This window comes from Mesoplodon mirus, assembly GCF_964341445.2.
Source record: "Mesoplodon mirus genome assembly, chromosome: 5".
In the NCBI taxonomy this organism is placed as follows: Eukaryota; Metazoa; Chordata; class Mammalia; order Artiodactyla; family Ziphiidae; genus Mesoplodon; species Mesoplodon mirus.
Genome location: NC_138980.1, coordinates 49,932,396 through 49,956,161, shown reverse-complemented (window position 1 = coordinate 49,956,161; position 23,766 = coordinate 49,932,396). Strand labels below are relative to the sequence as shown.

General features: G+C 38.3%; 2 protein-coding genes across 2 annotated transcripts in view; both read left to right on the top strand.

The window, feature by feature from the left end:
* Positions 1 to 23,766, top strand: part of SGCD (sarcoglycan delta) — a 539,655-nt gene that overhangs the window by 76,571 nt on the left and 439,318 nt on the right. The gene's annotated exons all lie outside the window — the stretch shown is intronic.
* On the top strand, positions 4,031 to 4,903 carry LOC309805442 (proteasome subunit alpha type-3-like). The gene has a single exon (XM_082623335.1). The coding sequence runs from the start codon at positions 4,070 to 4,072 to the stop codon at positions 4,835 to 4,837; it is 768 nt and encodes a 255-aa protein (XP_082479461.1). The 5' UTR covers positions 4,031 to 4,069; the 3' UTR covers positions 4,838 to 4,903.

The following is a 23,766-nucleotide window of genomic DNA, read 5'->3' as shown; positions in this document are numbered from 1 at the left end:
ACTCACAGGACTAACTTTATTTTTTTTAAGGGATGAAAACTTTATTTTTTAAAGTTAATTTTTATTGGAGTATAGTTAGTTTATAATGTTGTATTAGTTTCTGCTGTACAGCAAAGTGAATCAGTTATACATATACATACATCCACTCTTTTTTAGATTCTATTCCCATATAGGTCATTACAGGGTATTGAGTAGAGTTCCCTGTGCTATACAGTAGGTTCTTATTAGTTATCTATTGTATGTATAGAAGTGTGTATATGTCAATTCCAATCTCCCAGTATATCCCTACCTGCCTTTTCCCCCTTGGTAGCCATAAGTTTGTTTTCTACATCTGTGACTCTGTTTCTGTTTTGTAAATGTAATAGGGTCATTTGTACCATTTTTTAGGTTCTACATATAAGCGGTATCATATGCAACAGGACTAACTTTAATTGTTAACAGTGTGTGTGTTGGAGTGGGAGTGGTGATTAAATAGAGACAATGGTGTCTCACAGAACTGATGTCAGAAAGTAGAGTTGGGCTGAGGTTGGGATCAGGAAAGGAGACAGAGGTCTGCAGGTGACTTGGGTTCTGTGCCTCTCCTAGCTGACTCCTTTCTTCTCTTGACTTTCCTCTGAGTGCTTCTCTATCTCTTTGCAGACGATGGACCAATACTATAACTCCTGTAGTAATGGGTCATCTATTCCAATGACAGGAGAAATGAACTAGTAGCTTCTGATTCCAATTTTATATTCTCAAGAAAGAGACTGTGCCAAAATCAGTCCCCAAACATGGGTATCCTTGTGTTGGGATGAGAATTCAAGACTAAGAAAAAAATTCAGAAATTAGAAATGTATTATGAACAAATGTCCATTCTCTTCTAATTGGCCTCATTGCCTTTTAGCTTTCCAGAGGGGCCTTCCCACTGCTGTATAACTATCATCCGAAATACTTATTCTGAGCACCTACACTGTATAACACCTAGTAAATTAATTCATCAGAAGCATGTCTGGCCCATGATCAGGTCCCTCAGTGAAAGTCAGTTAACCTCAGTTAAACAAGGGAAAATGTTGTAATTTAACTCCCCTCCAGCCGAAAGTCAGATTCAGTTTGGTGTTCTGAATACAGTTCTGCAAATAATTATCACTTGTACTTGGACATTTATTCAAGGGCAAAAGCAATGTTTACCCTAATTCCAAGAGAATCTAAACTTTTAATGGTTAAGCTGAATATAGCAAGATCGATGAAGTCACAGTTAGTGAGTGAATAATAAAAGCCACCTTCTCTTCTATCATTTTTAATGAATTGTCTTTATATTTGAGGAAGAAGTCTATGTAAACTATTACATAATCTGCAAATAAAGTCAGTTTTATTTCCTTCTTTTCATTTCTTTCATCTGTAGTTCTATTGTAATGGCTAAGAGTCTTTATAATTGTTAAATAAAACAGCAATGTTTGACATGCATGGCTCATCCCCGATTTTAAAGAGAGTGCTTCAAAGATTTAATCATTTAAGACAGTGTTTGCTCTGGTTATTGTTTTTAAAAGGTGCTGTTTATCAGGTTAAGCAACCTTCTGTTCCTAATGACTTAAGAAATTGTATGGGTTTTTTTCTAAATAGGTGCTAAATTCTATCACTTTTTTGGTATCAACTGGGATAATCATATTAATTTTTCTCTCTTTAAATCTGATATTATTGTGAAAAGTAGTTATGAATTTTTAAATAATAAACCATTCTCACATAATTGAGATAAACCCAGTTTTATCATGGTTATCATAATATTAATAATATTGTTGGGTTCGCTTTGGTAAGTTTTTTAAAGCAGTTTTAATTTTTATATTAATTAGTGTAATGGACCTCTAATTGTTCTTTCACATGATGTTTTGGTGTCAGGATAAAACTAATTTGGTGTCAGGCTAACACTGACCTGTATCTCCTTTTCTGTTAAATGGAAGAAGATGTGTGAAATTTGGATCTGTTACTTGAAATTTCGGTAGCACTTATCTGTGAAATCACTGTCTGGTTTCCACTGGAGGGGTGAATTCTTAGGTCAGTTTTGGTAACTTATTTTTCTAGGTATTTCATTTAGGTTTTCAAAATTGTTGACATATAGTCATTGATAGTATGCTTTTTGCTGCTTTCACAGCTCTACTTTTTCTGTCATGTACTGTCTTCACTCATAATAGTTTTTGTTTATATTTTCTCTCTTTTCTTGATCAATCTTAACAGACGTTTGTTTATTTTGTTTTTTCAAAGAATCATCTTTTGGCTTTATCGATCTGTATTGCATTCCGTTTTATTAACATAGAATATTTATTATCTCTTTCTACTTTCTTCGTTCTATATTATTATTTTTTGTAAATTTATAAGTTGAATACTTAGATCAGTAATTGAGATTGTTACCTAGTATTTTTTTTTCAGAAACATAAATCCATGAGGTAATGAAAATAACCTCCAATACAAAGGAAATGCTGGTTTTACTTCCATGATATGTAAATACGCTTTTGGTTTTTGCACGCATCTATTCATTCATGAGGCATTTATAGAGTGCCCATTGTTTGTCCAGTTCTCTGTTTTGCAGTTGAACAAGGCATAATCTAAAAAACTCAAGGAGTTACAGTCTTTTTCATTTAAAGATAGAAACTGTTATTTTATTTTTGTTTCATTGAGATATAATCATTATACAATAAAATGTACAAATATGAAGCATTTAATTCATTGTTTTAAAAATTATATATACTCCAAACAAGATGTAAAACATTCATCCCCCCACCCCCACCCCCAGAAATTTCCCTTCAGCCCCTTTCCAGTCCACCTCCTTAGGAACTATGGTTTCTATCATCATAGATCAATCTGGCCTATATATATATATATATTTTTTGCGTTACACGGGCCTCTCACTGTTGTGGCCTCTCCCGTTGCGGAGCACAGGCTCCGGACGCACAGGCCCAGCGGCCATGGCTCACGGGCACAGCCGCTCCGCGGCATGTGGGATCCCCCCGGACCAGGGCACGAACCCATGTCCCCTGCATCGGCAGGCAGGCTCTCAACCACTGCGCCACCAGGGGAGCCCAATCTGGCCTATATTTGAATTTCATATAAATGGAACCACACAGTATATACTCAAGTATGTATTGCTTCTCTAACTTAACATAATGTTTTGGATAAAAATATCCAGTTGTTGCATCTATCATGTGTTTATTTTTCTTTATCTTCTAGTATCATTCCATTCCATAGATACATGACAATTTGTTTATCCTCTTTCCTGCTGATGGATATTTGTTTTATTCCCCCAGTTCTAAGTGATTTTTAATGAGGTTGGTATAAACTTACTTTACAATATTTTGGTCAACATACTGTTTCATTTCATTCCTTTGGTATAAATATTTAGGAATGTAATTTTGCGGTTGTAGGGTAGATATATGCTTCAATTTTTAACAATGATTTTCAGAATATGGTCTATGAATCTCTGGGAACCTTAAGACCGGGGTGGGGGGGTGGTTTCCAAAGGTCAAAACCATTTTTGTGATAGTACTAACGAGACATTTACCTTTTTCACTGTGTTGACGTTTACAGTAACGATGCAAAAGTAATGTTGTGTAAAAAATGAATGAAGCCTTACAAGCAGTTGTGGTATGACTGTATTACTCTCCGCCACACACCTTCAGTACACCAGTTTTAATTAAGAATGTCCTTGATAAATCAGTAAAAATTATTAATTTTATTAAAATTGACACTTGAGTACTCATCTTTTCAATAGCCTGCAAAAAGCTCTTCTGCTACATACCCAAGTATGATAGTTGTCTCAAGGAAATGCATTTGTGTAATTGTTTTGAGTTACAAGGTGAACTAGCTGCTTTTCTTCACGGAGCACCAATTTTTTAATTGACAAACTGATTATTCAGGCTTGTATATTTGGCAGATACTTTCTTGTAAATGAACAAGATAAACCTGTCATTTCAAGGACAATAACTGACTCTATTTGTTGTTAATGATAAAATTTTAACTTTGAATCAAAAATTAGAATTTCAAAAAACATGTATTAGCTTTAGACCCTGAAGAGCTAGGCGTTGCAGTGGGTTTTAGCGCGATGAGCTCAATCGGCACCGGGTATGACCTGTCAGCCTCTACATTCTCTCCCAATGGAAGAGTTTTTCAAGTTGAGTATGCTATGAAGGCTGTGGAAAATAGTAGTACAGCTATTGGAATCAGATGTAAAGATGGCGTTGTCTTTGGGGTAGAAAAATTAGTCCTTTCTAAACTTTATGAAGAAGGTTCTAACAAACGACTTTTTAATGTTGATCGGCATGTCGGAATGGCAGTAGCAGGTTTGTTGGCAGATGCTCGTTCTTTAGCAGACATTGCGAGAGAAGAGGCTTCCAACTTTAGATCTAACTTTGGATATAACATTCCACTAAAACATCTTGCAGACAGAGTGGCCATGTATGTACATGCCTATACACTCTACAGTGCTGTTAGACCTTTTGGCTGCAGTTTCATGTTAGGGTCTTACGGTGTGAATGATGGTGCACAACTCTACATGATTGACCCATCGGGTGTTTCATATGGTTATTGGGGCTGTGCCATTGGCAAAGCCAGACAAGCTGCAAAGACAGAAATCGAAAAGCTTCAGATGAAAGAAATGACCTGCTGTGATGTTGTTAAAGAAGTTGCAAAAATAATTTACATAGTACATGATGAAGTTAAGGATAAAGCCTTTGAACTAGAGCTTAGCTGGGTTGGTGAAATAACTAACGGAAGACATGAAATTGTTCCAAAAGATATAAGGGAAGAGGCAGAGAAATATGCCAAGGAATCTTTGAAGGAAGAAGACGAATCAGATGATGATAACATGTAACATTTACTTCTATTTAACTGTTTAGCCCTTTGGATTAATACATACCCACTGACCAACTTTCATTAAACTTTTGTCTTGTAACGACAAAAAAACAAACAAACAAAACAAAACAAAACAAAACAAAAAACATGTATTAGCTACCATGAGCTTAACAGCTTTTCAGTATTTCTAATGACTTTGGTGGTGATATTACCAAATGTGATATCAAAAGATTGTATAATAAAATTAGTCATCATTTGGAAGATCTACATAACTCAGAGAACCAGTGTTTTCCAAATGGTCATTCTTTGCCTGGTGTTAAAAACCATGCATGAGGTAAATTCAATTAATAATATAAGATGGGGCCTCCCTGGTGGCACAGTGGTTGAGGGTCCGCCTGCCGATGCAGGGGATACGGGTTCGTGCCCCGGTCTGGGAGTATCCCATATGCCACAGAGTGGCTGGGCCCGTGAGCCATGGCCGCTGAACCTGCACATCCGGAGCCTGTGCTCCGCAACAGGAGAGGCCACAACAGTGAGAGGCCCGTGTACCGCAAAAAAAAAAAAATACATATATATATATAAGATGGACCAATAGATTTTAATGTAATTGAGTACAAAAAATTTAATTGATATTGTTTGATTCCACACTGTAACTCACTTTCAGGAATACTACTACCACTAAATGTTTGTTTAGTATCTACAAAAATATCCATAATTATCTGAAAAAAGCTATTAAAATAGGCCTTTCTTTCCCAATGCCTTTCTCTGTAAAACAAGATTTTCTTCATATACTTCATCCTAAACTGTATTAAGAGAGCAAATGCAGAGAAAGAGATACAAATCCAACTGTCTTCTATTAAGCCAGATTTTAGAGATTTACAATAATGTGAAACAATGCCACTCTTGCTATTTCTTTTTGTTTTGACAAATGTCATTTCTCATTAAAATATGATATTTTAAATGAATTAATAAGGAAATATTTTAAATTTTTCTCAGTTTTAATTTCTAGCATGGTAAATATTGATAGATAATACCAGATAAACAAAATCTTCTTGGGCTTCTTAAGAATTAAGGGAGTAAGTAAAGGGGTCCTGACTAAAACTTTTGAGAACCACTGTTTTATAAAAAACTACCAAATGAGTCTTCAATGTGATTGTATCATTTTATATTCTTACCAGCATTGTATAAGCATTTCACCTTCTCCAACATTTGCTCTTTTTAATTAAAAAAAAAAATTAACCATTCTATTGGTGTGAAGTCATATCTTATGGTAGTTTCAGTTTGCTTTTCTCTGTAGCATCTTTTAATACCTACTGGCGATTTCTGTATCTTTTGTGATTTGTGTGCTTGAGTTTTGGCCTATTGTTTTATTGGATTATTCATCATTTTATTGTTTTGTAGAGCTTTTGTCTATTTTGGATACACTTTTTTCATTAGATATATCCTATAAATGCCTTTTTCCTACTCTGTAATTTATCTACTCATTTCCTTAGTGATATCGTTTGATGAGCAAAAATTTTAAATTTGATTAAGTCTAATTTATATATATATATATATTTTTTTAATGGTTTCTGTCTGTCTACTCAGAATTTGCAAATGTATTCTCCTTTATTTTTTCTAAAAGCTTTATTGTTCTGGGTTTTATCTTTATTTTTTTTATTTTTTTTTTTTTTTTTTTTTTTTTTTTCGGTATGCGGGCCTCTCACTGTTGTGGCCTCCCCCGTTGCGGAGCACAGGCTCCGGACGCGCAGGCCCAGCGGCCATGGCTCACGGGCCCAGCCGCTCCGCGGCATATGGGATCCTCCCAGACCGGGGCACGAACCCGTATCCCCTGCATCGGCAGGCGGACTCTCAACCACTGCGCCACCAGGGAGGCCCTGGGTTTTATCTTTAGATTTGTGATCCATATCGAATTAATTTTGGTGTATGGAGTAAGAGATCGAGTTATTTTTTTCTTAAAGCTATCCAGTCGTTCTAACAATAGATTAAAAAGAAATCTTTTCTCACTGAATGGATGGCAATTTCTATTGACTACTCCATTCTTTACTTTTATATGCATGTACTTCATATGAATGCCACATGTTCTTGATTCCTGTAGCCTTATAGCAAGTCTTGAAATCAGGTAGCCTAAGTCCTTTAAATATGTTCCTTTTTAAAAGACTGTTTGGTTATTCAATATTCTTTGCATTTCCAAATTAATTTTCAAAGTCTTATTTAGTTCATCAAGTTATTGGATTATATTTGCAAATATTTTGTGAGGATTTTGTGTCTGTAGTCGTGAGGGATGTTTTCATTTCTTATAAGATATTTTTATTGGTTTGTTTTATAAACAAGGCTATATTGACCTCATAAAATGAACAGGAACTTTTCTTCCTTTATTTTCTGAGTTTTGTAGTATTAGCGTTATGGATTTGACTGTTTCTTTTTCTTTTAACTCTAAAAATATTTTGATTTATGAGTTTGAGACCTCTGTTTTTAGATACGTACATATTATTATGTTTCTTTGGTAAATTGATTCTTCTATCATTATTTCTATTAATACTCTGTTTTCAATCTACTGTGTCTGGAAGTAATATAAAAACACCAGTTTTCTTTTGCTTAGTGTTTGCATGGAATATATTTTTTCATTTCATCTTAAAATTTGAATCTATCTGTGTCTTCATAATAAAAGTGTGCTTCCTATAAAGATCTAATATTTGGATGTTACATTTTTATCCAGTGTAGCAATCTATGCCTTTTACATGAGTGTTTTTTTAAATTTTATTGGAGTATAGTTGAATTACAATGTTGTGTTAGTTTCAGGTGTACGGCAAAGTGATTCAGTTATACATATATTCATTCTTTTTCAGATTCTCTTCTCATATAGGGTATCAGAGAATATTGAGTAGATTTCCCTGTGCTATACAGTACATCCTTGTTGGTTATCTATCTTGTATATAGTAGTGTGTGTATGTTAATCCCAAGCTCATGATTTATCCCTGCCCCCCAAGTTTCCCCTTTGGTAACCATAAGTTTGTTTTCAATATCTGTAAGTCTGTTTCTGTTGTGTAAATAAGTTCATTCATATCATTTTTAAAATGAGATTCCACATATGAGTGATATCATATGATATTTGTCTGTGTCTGACTTACTTCACTTACTGTGATAATCTCCAGGTCCATCCATGTTGCTGCAAATTGAATTATTTCATTCCTTTTTATGGCTGAGTAATATTCCATCATATATATGTATCACATCTTCTTTTTTGCGGTACACGGGCCTCTCACTGTTACGGCCTCTCCCGTTGCAGAGCACAGGCTCCGGACGCGCAGGCTCAGCGGCCACGGCTCACGGGCCCAGCCGCTCTGCGGCACGTGGGATCTTCCTGGACCGGGGCACAAACCCGTGTCCCCTGCATCGGCAGGTGGACTCTCAACCACTGCGCCACCAGGGAAGCCCCACATCTTCTTTATCCATTCCTCTGCTAATGGACATTTAGGTTGCTTCCATGTCTTAGCTATTGTAAATAGTGCTGCAGTGAACATTGGGGTGCATGTATCTTTTCAAATTATAGTTTTCTCCAGATATATGTGCAGGAGTGGGATTGCTGGGTCATATGGTAGTTCTATTTTTAGTTTTTTAAGGAACCTCCATACTATTATCCATAGTGGTTGTACCAATTTACATTCCCACCAGCAGTGTAGGAGGGTTCCCTTTTCTCCACACCCTCGCCAGCATTAATTGTTTGTAGACTTTTTGATGATATGGCCATGGAGTGTTTTAATTATTTTCATTTAATCTAATCATTGATAAGTTGGATTTAAACATTATATCTTTTAATATTATTCCTTTAATTTTTTTCTTTCTTTTTATCTTTCCATTGATTTTTATAATTTTTTTAGTGATATATATAGTATTTTATTCTTTCTTCTGTATTGATTATTTTAAATTAATTTTTATTGGCATATACTTGCTTTACAATGTTAGTTTCTGCTGTACGACAAAGTGAATCAGCTATACATATACATATATCCCCCTTTTTTGGATTTCCTTCCCATTTAGGTCACCACAGAGCACTGAGTAGAGTTCCCTCTGCTATACAGGAGGTTCTCATTACTTATCTATTTTATACGTAGTATCAATAGTGTATATATGTCAATCCCAATCTCCCAATTCATCCCACTCCCCCACTTTCCCCCTTGGTATCCATACGTTTGTTCTCTACATATGTTTCTGCTTTGCAAATAAGATCATCTATACCATTTTCCTAGATTTCACATATATGTGTTAATATACGATATTTGTTTTTCTCTTTCTGACTTACTTCACTCTGTATGACAGTCTCTAGGTCCATCCACATCTCTGTAAATGACCCAATTTCGTTCCGTTCAATGGCTGAGTAATATTCCATTGTATATATGTACCACATCTTCTTTATCCATTCCTCTGTTTTAGGTTGTTCCCATGTCTTGGCTATTGTAAATAGTAAAAGTAGTATTGTAAATAGTAAAAATGTGGAGCACTTCACGAATTTGCATGTCATCCTTGCACAGGGGCCATGCTAATCTTCTCTGTATCATTCCAATTTTAGTATATGTGCCACCGAAGTAAACACTGTATTGATATTTAATATTTGTTTTAGTAGTTTCTCTAGAGGTTATAATATTCATCTTTAAGTTATCACAGTCAGCTCTTAAGTGTGTGACTTCAAAACCAGTGTTAAAATTTTATAACATAGGGGCTTCCCTGGTGGCAGAGTGGTTGAGAGTCTGCCTGCCACTGCAGGAGACACGGGTTCGTGCCCTGATCCAGGAAGATCCCACATGCCGTGGAGTGGTTGGGCCCGTGAGCCATGGCCGCTGAGCCTGCACCTCCGGAGCCTGAGCTCCACAATGGGAGAGGCCACAACAGTGAGAGGCCCACGTACCGCAAAAAAAAAAAAAAAAAAAAAAAAATTTATAACATAGCATAAATCCATTTGTTTCCTCTTGCCTTTTGTGCTCTTATTAGCTTCTATTTTATCAGTACATATGCCAATAAATAAATAAATAAATGCTATTAAGTTGGCCAAAAAATTCGTTTGGGTTTTTCCATAAGATGTTTTGAAAAACCTGAATAAACTTTTTGGCCAACCCAATAGTTTTGCTTTAAACAATCAATAACATTTTAAACAAATTTAATAAAATATATAAATATGCAAACATAAATAAGAATTACGCATTTTACATTTAGCCTATGTATTTATATATTCTGTTACTCTTCATTTCTTTCCAGAGGTCTGAGGTTCCTTCTGGTATTAATTATTTTCAACCTGAAAAACGTCTTTCTGCATTTTTTGTAGTTGAGAGTGCTGAAGATCGTTTTTCACCTTTTGTCTGAGCATGTCTTTATGTTTCTTTATTGTTTAAAGTTAATTTTTATAGCATATGGAGTTGTAGGTTGACAATCCCACTTTTTTTCCCCACTCTCAACATTTTACTTACAGATACTGTTTTATGTCTTCTTGTTTTCCTTTTAGTTTAGTGCTCCCAAATGTGTCTCTTTTCTTTGGCTTCTTTTTGAATTTTTTTCATATGTTTGTTTTTTTAGCATTTTGACTGCTAATAGGCTTAGGTGTGGTTTTCTCTCTATTTAACCTGTCTGGGTTCACTGAGATTTGTGGATCTGTGGGTTGATATCTTTCATCAGTTTTGAAAAATTCTTGGTCATCTTTTCTTTAAATGTTTCATTTGCCCATTTTCTCTCTCCTCTTCTGAAAATATAATTATGTGTAGATTTCAGCTTTTGATATTGCCTCACAGGTTTTGGTAATTATATTCTTAAAAAAATTTTTTTACTCTATTTTTATTTGTGTTTAAATTTGGATAATTTCTGTTCACCTGTCATCTGATTCACTGATCTTTTCACCTGCTATGGTCAGTCTGCCATTATTCCAAATTTAATGAATTTCTCATTTCTGATTTTTTTTTAATTTCTAAACTTTCTAGTTGGTTCTCTTTTATAGTTTAATTTTCTGTATTTATATTTCTCTTCTATTCATATGTTGTTCATTTTTTTGCTAGGTATTTTGGCAATTTTAACATAATTTAAATTCTTGTTTGATGATTCCATTATCTTGGACCATCTCTGAGTTTGCTTTTATTGTGTTTTAATTTGTTTTACAGTCTTTTTAATAGAGGAACTTTATTTTATCCCCCCCCCAAATTCCTATCTTTCATTATTTTTCTTTAGGGAGCCATAATTATCCCTATATTAGTATTTCTACTTCTGTCCTCCATATCACTTAACTTTGCTTTTATATTTTATATTTTCTCATAATTTTCTCTTCTGAAGAATTTGTATTCTTATTCTTCCAGTTTTTGAAATTGTTTCTTAGCTATGTCTGTCCTACTATTTATTCTATGTACTCAGTTACATTTTTCATACCACAGGCTAGGCTGCCTTAACCACCTTTGAGGGTTAGAGGTGGATATTGCCCAAATTGGAGATATCCAGGAACCAGAAAACTTAAAATTACTTCTCAGTCCATGAAAAATCCCTGCTCTCAGCACCTCAGTCTGAGAACAAGCACAGTTAAGAAGAGATGCTTAGATTGAAATTAACCAGCCATAGAGGCTTAGAGGGAAAGGAGTGAGGAAATAACTGCCCCAGTTAGTTTCAACCCATCCTCAGTTTTCAGCTCTTTACAAGTGTGAAACTTCTGACAGCATATATCTAAATTTTGTATTTCTTTTTTTATCTGTTAATATTTTTCTTTTAATGGAAGAATTTAGTCTACTTCTATCTATTGAAAATATTGGCATATTTTGACCTATTTCTAATAATTTATTTCAGTTTGTCCCACTTCCCTGATTTTGTCTCTGGGCACATCTATACTAGAGATCTGAGTCATGGTAGGTGTAAGGATAGATACTCTTTGTTCTAAAGCAATGGTAGGGAAAAATCAAGAACTGAGCTCCAATCATTTCTTTACTCTGTTATCCTTCCACATCCAAACTGAGTTCTTCTTGGCCCAGGTTAAACCGTCATCCTATATACACCATTGCAAAGTAGCCTCCTTTCATTCTAGGGAGTTTCACAATTTTCTGTGCTTTCTTTTGATAATCTCTCCTGGACTGATCTTGAAGAAAAGAGTCAGCAGTTATGAGTTCAGCAGCATGGTAGGATCTGGAGTCAGACCCTAGTGTATTTTGATGAATAATCTTATCATAACCACTTGTCTTCTGGAATTCCTTTCCAAACTGAAGACCTTGGCAAGTTACTCTTCAGTCTGATGGAGGACCTTATGTTTCATCCATCCAGTAGGTTATTTTGTTAGCCACTATCTGGAAAAGGTTCATCATTGAAACCAGCAGCTTCTATGAAAAATGAATTTCAGTGAATGATGATCAGTTTTAACATAGGATTTCTGATCAAGCAAACCTAGTGAAATTCCTAGTGAATTCTCCTAGAATTCTACTTAGAAATATTTTTTTTTAATGAAAGAAAAAAGAGAACAGGTAAGAAGTGTAGAGGAGCTTGGAGACTCCAATATATGTATGAGTTAGAGAAGAAGAAAATTGAGGTAAATTTGGAAAAGTAACACTGAAGAGATAACAAAGAACTTTCCAGAAGTAAAGTCAAACATCCTATGATTAAAAGTGAACTTCACTTTGGGATTGACATATATACACTAATATGTATAAAATGGATAACTAATAAGAACCTGCTGTATAAAAAAATAAATAAAATTAAATTAAAAAAATTAAAAAAAAAACAGAAAACGATAGGTTATCCAGAAATACACAGAGCATGAATATATATGTATTTATAATTTAGTATGAATAAAGTTGTATCTATTTAAAAAAAAAAGTGAACTCCAAATCCTAAAGAGGTGAGACTAAAAATAAATCCTTTTCAGCAATTTGTAGTGAAACTTTAGAACATCAGAGAAAGAGGAGATCATATTCAAAACTACCAGAGAGAAAATACACGTTACCTGTAGGGGAATTAAATTGTCTATTAGTATAAGCAATTTCTCTGGAAAATATAGACATTGAATTTGCTGGGAGGGAATATCTACTAAGTTTTCATAAGGGTCTTGGAGTATAGCTATCATTATTATCAAAGTCTCTGGAATAAGATGCCTCCAGTTTCAAATTCTAATGTTATCACTTCCTAGATCCTGAGACCTTGAACAAATTATTCACCATTTTAAGCATTTCTTTCCTCTTTGGAAAAATGAGCAAACCAAAGATGCCCATCTCAGAATTGCTGTGAAATTTACTAGATACTGCATAAAAAGTACTTAGCACAGCAAGTGTCACCTGGGAAGCATTAAAATGTCACCACAGATGCAGAGAATAAGGTTTGGAAACCCCAACAGTTTGGGCATTTTAACCAAGCACAAAGAGCTGCCTAAGCCTTCTAGAATCTTAGCTCCACAAAACAGGAAATTTTTTCAATTTTGTTTGTTATGGTCCCCCCCCCCCACCAAGAACAGTGCCTGGGATATAGTAGACATCAGGTAAATGTCTGGTAAGTGAATGAATAAACAAATTCTTCATGTGAAATTGAAGCTGTAATGAAGAAAATAGAGAATACTAGAAATGAAGAGTACTTATTCCAACATACGCAGTCACCTTTACCAAACCAAACTTGGGTCCTCTCACCCCTGTGCAGTAAAGCCAATCTACTGACACTGGGTTGTGGTGAAGGAAAGTACAGCGTTTACTGCAGGGCATCAAGCAAGGAGAATGGGCAGCTCATGCTCAAAACATGCAAACTCCCTGAGGGCTTTCGGGGAAGGGGTTTTAAAGGCAAGGTGAGGGATCAGGCTGCAGGGTGTGTTATCAGTCGTGCACAGTTCTTGGATGGGTTGGCATCAAGGTGAAGGTTCAAGCATCATCACCCTTCTGGTTTCAACCAGTCTAGGATCTATGTTTTGTAGTCAGCAGTTTTCATCTGGTGGAGGTCTGCTTCCTGTGAAAACAACTTAGGAATGTGTGTCAGGGCTTTATATCTTTCAGGGAACTGGGAGTTTGGTAATTCTGCTCTGCAGCTGGTTTATAGTCTAAATTGTTACCAGTTTCCCGGCCCAACAAGTATTCTTAGTTTCTGCATCCCCACATTTCCTAATCATTAACTCCTGATCCAGCCTTTAGAGACCAAAGGGAGGCCTTGGAAACTACAGCAAAAGCCTTTTACTTTAAAGGACAAGGACACAGGGGCTTGCATATGTTTCAGTCCCCCCTTTTCTTTGATACTCCTCAATCTTGAGGGGAGCAGGTTCAAGAAAAGAAAGGGAGTAAAGTTTAGGATAGAGAAGTTATTTATAAACTCAGCAGAGGAACTCAGTTTTAGGGGGACCTTGGTTTCATCACCTTTATCCTTCAATGGATTAGACAAATGGGGAGAAGCAAGCAGCTAGATAACTACAATGACAAGGCAGCAGAGGAGGACTAGAACCCAAGTCTTTTTGATCTTAGCTGATTACACTTTACCACAGAAGGCAAATAAGTATTATACAATAGCTTTGCAACAGTCTCTGAATTCCAGCCTCAGTCCTATCCCTTGTTAGAATTGGGAATTCTTTACTTCTTTTTTTTTTTTTTTTTTTTTTTTTTTGCGGTACGCGGGCCTCTCACTGTTGTGGCCTCTCCCGTTGCGGAGCACAGACTCCGGATACACAGGCTCAGCGGCCATGGCTCACGGGCCCAGCCGCTCCACGGCATGTGGGATCCTCTCGGACCGGGGCACGAACCCGTGTCCCCTGCATCGGCAGGCGGACTCTCAACCACTGCGCCACCAGGGAAGCCCTCTTTACTTCTTTTAAAAAGATGTGTCAGTCTGATTCTAAAGCTCCTGCTCCAAATAGCTTTGCTCTACTCTTAGTCTTTGTAGGAGAGACAAAAATGTTTTAAAATGAAACCAACGTACAATGTTGGTGATGGATATGAAAAAGTCTAAGATAATTTGATTCCCAATTGCTAAATTAGGGAGAGTGGATTTACCGGGTTTTGGGGAAGCTGACTACATTAAACACAATTAATCCTGTTCATCATGTGTTTTCTTACAGAAACATGAAAATGGTTACACATGTCTGAGGTTTGAGATGTCTCATTGCTACTTTATGTTGCCAGTTGACTGTTTGAGCCAAATAAACTGGTGTTTGAGCTTTCTCACTGGTGAAAAAATCTCCAGACTATTAAATAAGTTTTCTTTCTTCCCTTCATTGAAATTAAGAAAATTTATTCCGAATTATAGTAGTATATCATGCATTTCTCAAAGAGAATGTAGTGACCTTCCCATTTTTACCCCAACATTTTTCTTTGCTTCACAAATCACCGACTGCACAAGCATAATGGGATCACAAGTAGACAGAACTGCTAGATAAGTGATCTAATATATTAATTCCTGACAAAAGAGAAATCCTGGAAAGTCTGAGGGTAATAGCTTGCAATTTTCTCATGAATCAGCTAGTATGTAAAAGCAAACATTTGAGCATTTATCTTATAAATAAAGAATATTATTGTTAGGGATAGTTATCAGGAAGTAAAACTGACCAAGACTGTGGGGCATATGATAACATTTAGATCTGTAAAATTTTGTCTTTGGAAAATTGTGCTTGATAGAAATCTTTGAATCAAGAGAAAACTCAGAGTTAATGCTTGTTATGGTCAAAATGTTTAATAAAACCCTCCGTGACGTTTACTCAGAAAGGCTTGATCATGATGAAAATAATTTTAACAAAATAAAAAAGAAATCAGAAAAAATGACTACTTTATAATTTTGGATAGAATATTGGTCAACAAATTAAATTGGCTTGATATAGTTCATACGAAATTTTTTTCTCAAAAGTCATCTATGTTGGTATAATGATAATAGTGTATTCACAAACATGAGTCAAAACATCCTCAGGGTCAAATGGCAGGGTCCAAACTGGGGTTACAGTGTTTTGGACTTGTGCAGGACATTCAAATATGAAATATAAGCTGCAAAACATTGTCAAGAAACACTGCATACCATGTCTCTTTGATAATCTGTTGCAAATATTCATTCCGTTCTACACCCAGCTCTGTGTAAACTTCAGCTGGTCATGAAGTCTCTCAAACTCGATTTCCTCATACGTAAGATGGGAATATCACATGTCCCTGATTCACTGGGCAGAGCTAATTTAGTAACAGGTAATTTGGCACCTGATTAATCACTTAACAATGATAGTTTCCTTAATGAAGGTAACTCTGTCCCATTCTGTTGTAAGTCTACGTGTTGTTGAGTAGTGGAATTCTCACCATCCTTCCCAAATTCTAAGGCTTCCCTTAAAACCCATCATCACTTGATTTTCTTCCTGGTCATGTCACATTTCAAAATTGATTCTCTGCTCTGAAGCCTTCACCCCTACCCTAACTATGTGAAGAAATGTATAAAGTTATCACCAGTTACAGGGCAAACCAAGACATGAAACTCACTGGAAAATGGATTGGCCTCTGTACCTAATGTTTCTGACCCCACCTTCTTTCCAGGTTTTGCAGCTGGTTGTCAGAGGCCAGCCTGAGACAAAGCTCTACTTCCCTTCCCTGGGAACAAAGAGGGGCACCCTACACAGTGATGCCATATGTTCTGGTGCCTTTTTCCCTCCACTCTCTCTAGCCCCAGTGAAGGCAGTTCCCGAGACAGTACCTGATATAAAGCTCGGCAAGAATATAACTGCATGTTGTTAGTGGTTTAGGTCTACTGCTAGAGTCTCCATCAAGTAAACTGACAAAACCTAATGGCATATGATAAAATTCAGATCTGAAAAATTTGACCAAACCGAATTTAGAAGTTCATATTAGAGTTTGGTCTAAGTAAGCCCTTGGCTTACTTTTTATATTATTGTGCATTTCAATAATTTACAGGTAAAAACAAACAAAAAAGACAGCTTAAAAGACCAAACTCTAGGGCTTCCCTGGTGGCGTAGTGGTTGAGAGTCCGTCTGCCTATGCAGGGGACATGGGTTCCTGCCCCGGTCTGGGAAGATCCCACATGCCACGGAGCGGCTGGGCCCGTGAGCCATGGCCGCTGAGCCTGCGCGTCTGGAGCCTGTGCCCCGCAATGGGAGAGGCCACAACAGTGAGAGGCCCGCGTACCGCAAAAAAAAAAAAAAAAAAGTAAGCCAAGGCAATAGTACTATTAAAAGTAATAAAAAATCATACTTTATGAAATAAGTTAGCTGATAAGTATCTTGGAGGTTATCTAGTTTCAACATTAAATTTTAGAGCTGAAGCCCCCAAAATTGAGCGATCTCTCCATGGTCCCCTAGTTATTTTTTATTTGTGGAGGCCGGGTTAAGATTTCTGCAGCATGTAGTGTGTTTCGTACAGATAAGACTTCAGAGCCTGATATCTGAGGACCTGGGCTTGAATTTCCAATACTTACTAGTTACACAACACACAGAAAAGTCCCTTCCTGTCCCTAAGCCTCAGTCTCCTCCTCCTACTGGATAGGACTGTGAAAAGGACTAAGTCACCTCACACAATGAGAGCACGTTATAAAGCAGCAGTTCCCAACCTGTTTGGCACCAGGGACCGGTTTCGTGGAAGACAGTTTTTCCAGGGATGGGGCAGGTGGGGATGGTTCAGGTGGTAACGCGGGCGATGGGGAGTGATGGGGAGTGGCAGATGAAGCTTCACTTGCTTGCCCACTGCTCACCTCCTGCTGTGCAGCCCGGTTCCTAACAGGCCACGGCTCCAGGTTTGGGGACCCCTGTTGTAAAGTACCTAGCACTCAAGAAATGTTAGCTATTGTTAGTATTGGTCCACGGTCATTATAGATGGTGGGAGAGCCATACCCAGACCTCCTTTCTTCCTACTGCCTTTATCTAAAAAAATAAACACTGAATCACTTTCTTTTTTTTTTTTTTGCGGTACTTGGGCCTCTCATTGTTGTGGCCTTTCCCGTTGTGGGGCACAGGCTCCGGACACGCAGGCTCAGCGGCCATGGCTCACGGACCCAGCTGCTCCGTGGCATGTGGGATCTTCCCGGAACGGGGCACGAACCCGTGTCCCCTGCATCGGCAGGCGGACTCTCAACCACTGCGCCACCAGGGAAGCCCCTGAATCACTTTCTTTTTAACATCAACCAAAGTCAGGCAACATTCAAATAAGGTTAAACATGTTGCCTCTACCGTTGGCTGGCACTGATAAAATGGATTAAGCTAAGATAAGGAATTTCTAATGGAGGTAGCTCTTTGGAAGGAAGGAAAACTATGTCAACTCTTCTCAAGTGACTCCACAAGAATAAACAACTACTCTTATTGTCATCCCTGTGAAGAGTCCATGCATAAGTGCTTTGGGGAAAGATATTTCCAGTTTCAGGATGTTCTTGGAGAACATCAAGGGTAGGAAGTTCGAATTAGTGAATGACCTTCCCAAGGAAGCTCGGGCACTTAGGGCTGAGCTTCCATGGCCTTTCCAAGTGGGAAAAGGATCGGCATGCTGCCATCCTGTCTGGAGGGATCCTGGAGCTTGTGAGGAGAAGTGGATTGATCTCCACCTTTGCTCTGGTCTTACCTGATGCTAAGAAAAGTCATCATTTCTCTGATACAGGAGTTTCTTATGCCAGGATCTAGCCATAGGCCTTGGAGGACGAGGGTGCAGGTGTTCAGAGCCTTTTAAAATGATATATAAACGTGCATGTATTTGTTTTTCCCTGGCATAGTATATAGCTTTTTATTAAATATTTGAGGTCATTCCCTAATTTGAAAATATTAAAAATGACTGCTTTGGAGTATCTTTTAGCTTAAGAATAAAAGAGATGTGTGTGTGACTTTTTATTTGCCAAGGAGAGCAGTCCTTGGAAGCTATTTCTGTGAAGAGACCATGATCCAAGGGCATGTCCCAGAGAACATGATGGATTCCTGCTGTCCCCTTACTCACAGTCTAAAGTCAGCTGGCTAAATGTAGCAGTGGCCCAGGCAAATTTTGCAACAGGTGCAGTGGGTAAGCCCATGAGTTGCCATATTTTCCAGATGGGTCATGCCTAGGCAGCACACCATCACTCTGGTAACAGAATATGACTTCTGGCAACTTATGGCTTAAAGCTCATGTCTAAAAGAGAAAGGATGAGATCCCATGCGAAACTTTGGCTTTCCTTTCTTAGCAGAAGCAGAATTCCACTTGTCTTGGAATTTTCCCTTCAAATGAGAGTCCTGGGGAGATCCAAAGATCAGGTCCCCATTATAACAACATCCATAAGAAGAACACAGGCACTTAGTTCCAAAGCTGAGGAATGCCTTTTGTTCTTGCGAAGAACTGAGTCTTCTTGCTTTCTGCTCAAGACTGTATATTTCTGTATCTTAGCAGTAGAATTCTTGCTTGCTTCTTTGTTTTCAACGTTGAAGAGCCAAGGGGGATTTAATGGCAGTTGCCTTTTAGATCAGGGGAAGGCAAACTGTGGCCCACAGCCTACTTTTATAAAAAAGTTGTATTTTTGTTATAAACACAGACATGCTCATTTGGTTATGTATTGTCTCTAGCTGCTCATTGCGAGTGCTAAAATGGCAGACTTTAGTAGTTGCAAAGAGATGGTATGACCTGAAAAGCCCAAAATATTTAATACAGGGCTTTACAGAAAAAAAATGTTTGTGGGCCTTTGCTTTAGAGGGTGAAAGACTAACCTGCAGAAATCGGACATTTTTCTTTCCTTATACCTTCTGTAGGATGAATTTATCTGCATAAAAGAGAGAAATAGAAGTGGGGTCAGTGAGGGGAGTGATAAGGAGGTGAGGGGGGACAGCAGGACCCATTGAGGATCATTTCCTTCTTTTTACCCAACTGCCATCCTCCACAGTGACCAGTCCCAGGATCCCCTTCTGTCCTTAGCATTCTCTTAACTTGAGCAAGTGCAAAATAATTGGTCTGCTTGTTGTGTTTAGAGTAAGTCCCCTACATAGGAACCTTCAAGTTGCGAACTTTCAAAGAGGCGAACGTGCGTTGGCATGTCCAATCACATAAGTTAGTTCACATTGTCATGTGCATGCATCCTCTACAAGTGGTTGTGCTTTTGTGTACTTTGTACGGTACTGTATAGAGGACAGCAGTACTCTACCGCCTCCCACCTCCTCTCCCTCCTCCAGTCAGTCACTGTTCTTGCCTGTTCACTCCATGCCAGCCCCTGTATGCCAGCTGTTGTACTGCACTACTGTACTTTACAAGGTACTGTACTGTAAGACTAAAAATGTTTTCTTTATTTTTTGTTTGTTTCTTATGTATTATTTGTGTGAAAAGTATTATAAAACTATTATAGTACAGTACTATATAGCCGATTGTGTTAGTTGGGTGCCTAGGCTCACTTTGTTGGACTTAACGAACACGCTCTTGGAACTCATTCGTATGTAGGGGACTTACTGTATTTATAGTCTGTCTTTCCTCAGATACTGGAGAAAGAACAAAACACCAGCAGGCTGATTTGAACTCATTCTTCTTGCACATCAACAGGAAACAATGCCAAGATTAGCGAGAGAGGGAGATAATGGTGACAACATGAGAATTTCGCTCCCAGCACATTGTCAGCTCTCTGCTGGCTGTGACTTCTCTCACTTGGGTTCGATAGAGCAGTCTCAGCACCAGCATAACTTTCTAATAGGGCTCCAGTGTAACTCTATAATGGGATCTTTCCATTTTACTTCCTGTGCTAAGTTTATTTCTCCTCTGACCTTTCAAAGGGTCTCATCGTCTAGAAGGAAAGAATTTTTAGCACCCCTTCTGCCATGGGAAAAGAGGAGTCTTGGGTATTTGCTATGCAGGACACTTTGAACATTTGGCTTTGGAATTTTTAAAAGTGGGAAAGTCCTCACTGCTGGCGAATGGAGATGAGTCACTTGGGGGTTATCACAGGATCTTGGAAGAGTGAGAAAAATTGGTAAAAAAAAATTTTTTTTTAAATAGCTCCATATGGCTAAAATTAGTAGTGTGAGAGCTACTGCTGCATTTGTAAGGTTGCCATGTTCTTGTTTGGAGCGTAGGTAAATGAGGACACCCAATTCCGTCCTCCCCGGGGACTGAACATAATTCCAAGGCCACATACAATGTGGACCAAGCATGTCTTGCAGGAGGCCCCTCTGCATCCACAGGGGGCTGCAGTGGCCTGAGTGTGGGGATGATACTAGGGGCCACCCTTGAATAAGGTAAAAAACACCTAACCTTGAGAGGGAGGCCTGGTACTAAGGTCAGGCTAGAGCCACAGGGAGGGAATGTGGCATTCACTCCAGGCACAAAACTTGGGGCGATGCCAAAACCTTCAGGGGATGCCATTCAGATAAATCCTATTTCAAAGTCAGCTTTTTTTTTTAAATCAAAAGTAATGCAAAAATTCATGATTAACAAAACAGCAAAATTTTAAATAACAGCAGGTTGTTTGTTTGCCTTATGACTCTGCATTATGGAGCAGTGAGAACAGTTTATCAGTGGTCCTCAGCCTGGGTGGCTGTCATACCCGCCCCCCACCCTGGTCCCCCCAAATGGTTAATCATTAGGCAGCATGGGACTTTATCTACAGTCATTTTGTGCGTGTGTGAGTGTAGAGCTTTTACTAACTTTTTGTACTTGGTTCAAAACATGGGAGGTTCTGTCGATAAGTGTTCCTAGGAGGGCATGATTTTCCTTAGCCTCAGGCTCCCTTGTGGCTCCAGTGCACTGCGTGACGCTGTTGTGACGAACAGGTCCTGCTCTTAGTTGGGCAAGCACAAACACTAGATCAAGAAGAATATTCAGATAGCCCTTTAATCTGGTTTCACTGGCAGAGTAAAATGAACAGAGATCACAGTGGCTGAAAACCCAGGATGGCCTCTGCATGATTCATCACTGCCATGTTCCTGCTTCTCCAATAGATGTAGAGACTTGTTGAGTCAAGAAATTCCTCCCATTTTAGACATGTTCCTCCTCTTCTCCTATGGCCCAAGGCTCCCAGAGTCTATGAGCTGTTGCAAACTCACATACTTACAGAGTTAGAGCAGGTTTGGCAAGTGAGAGAAGCAAGTTTGACAAAGACTCTATTAAAGGGTAGTACATGGCTGACACTCAGGTACAACCAAATACTAGTGGACAGAGGGACCTGATGTTCTGGACTTGCTAATTCTTTAGGTCAAAGAAATGTCCTGATTGTGAAACGCTGACAACTAAAACAAAAAACAACTTGAGCCACTTTGTGTGAGAGCAGATTTGACATTTTGTCTTAACCCTTTGCTCCCCCAGCTCAGCCACCTCTGCTTAGACAAGGATGGGGGTGTGGGAACCTCCCCATCCTGAGGGTGCAAAGGTCTCAGAGGGGATTATCTAAAACAGTGTTCTTCACTGTGGGACCCTCCCATTCCAGGATATGCACAAGCCACCCATCAGTACAGAATAGTGTCAGGATTTCTATTGGATTCATTTCCTCATCCCTTTCAAATGTCTATTTTAAAAGTTTATAGTGTATATATACTATATTAGTACAGAGCATGTGTGTATAATTTATAAATATTCATATAGTAGAGATATATGCTTAAATTTTTTTTTTTTTTTTTTTTTTTTTTTTGCGGTACGTGGGCCTCTCACTGTTGTGGCCTCTCCCGTTGCGGAGCACAGGCTCCGGACGCGCAGGCTCAGCGGCCATGGCTCACAGGCCCAGCCGCTCCACGGCATGTGGGATCTTCCCGGACCAGGGCACAAACCCATGTCCCCTGCATCGGCAGGCAGACTCTCAACCACTGCGCCACCAGGGAAGCCCTAAAATATTTTTTACTAGAGTGATTACACATAAAAGAAGCCCAGATTATAAAATGAATGAAATTCAGATCTTCACAGTGCTTCATGTTGGCTACTGCTCGCCTGCCTCTTGTACAATATGATGCTTTAAAGAGTGTCTCTCTCCCTTTCTTCATTGGGTAGCATTACCAAAGGCCCTGTTTCATTGTTCTAGCTTCAGTGTTGCCAGGTCCTAGGATGGAAAGGGGATGAGGATTGGGAGGGACAGAATATTTTCTTCTAGCTGGCATGCTTTTAATTATTTTTCACAAATGAAAGTAAGTTTGAAAGAGCTGTCCTTACCCCTGCCCATGTTGGCCCCTTCTTTGTAAAATATATGTCATTATTGAGATGCCATATTGGTTCAGAGGATGACTTGAAAATGTATCAATGCTAAGTGTACCCTCAGGACGTGAAACTCCTTGTCAGAACCTCAAAGCCACATAACTGTCATATATTCAGCCAGGCGCTGTCCTAAATTCCTTATGTAAATAGGCAGTTCTTAAAATGGTACTGTGTTAGTTTGAGATATTATGTCCCTTCTTTAAGATGGTGACACTGACCCTCAGAGGAAATAAATGACTTGCCCAAGGTCCTGTAGCTGCATCAAGTGGTTTCAACCCAATTTGACCAGAATGTTGAACCTATACTCAGAACCATTTTATTCTGTAGTCTTCTGTGTCCCAATCAGCTCAGAGTGCCAGGCTTGCTTGTTCTCTCTCTCTCTCTCTCTCTCTTTCTCTCCCTCCTTCTCCCTCCCTCTCCCTCTCCCTCTTACCCCCCTTATGTGTGTGTGTCTGTCTCTGTCTGTGTGAATACAGAATCTCTCTGTTTACAGGGATGCTCAGCATCTACTGGGTTAGTCCAGTTTATTCTAAAAGACACCTTGGTGTCATCATCAGTTAGCAAACAGCTCACTCAGAGGCAGGTCAAAATTTTGAAAGAAGACTGTGACAGTATTTCTTTTATTTTATAAAAGGCTTTGGATTTCAAAACCTTAGCCAAGGTTTTGAACTTTTCATCTGGGTAAGTAAGTTCAGTTTGTGAAGTGTGTGGTAATTGGGCATTCAGTATCAATTTCCCCTCTTTCTAGTATGTCCTTCAGTGCTGCAGAGGGGGCATATACCACACACCGCCTGCATTTTTTTTTAACAAATAAAAGCAGTTTTAAAATTCTCTCTGTGTCAGTTCGTGTGGATTTACTGTCCTCTTTAGTGGTGACATA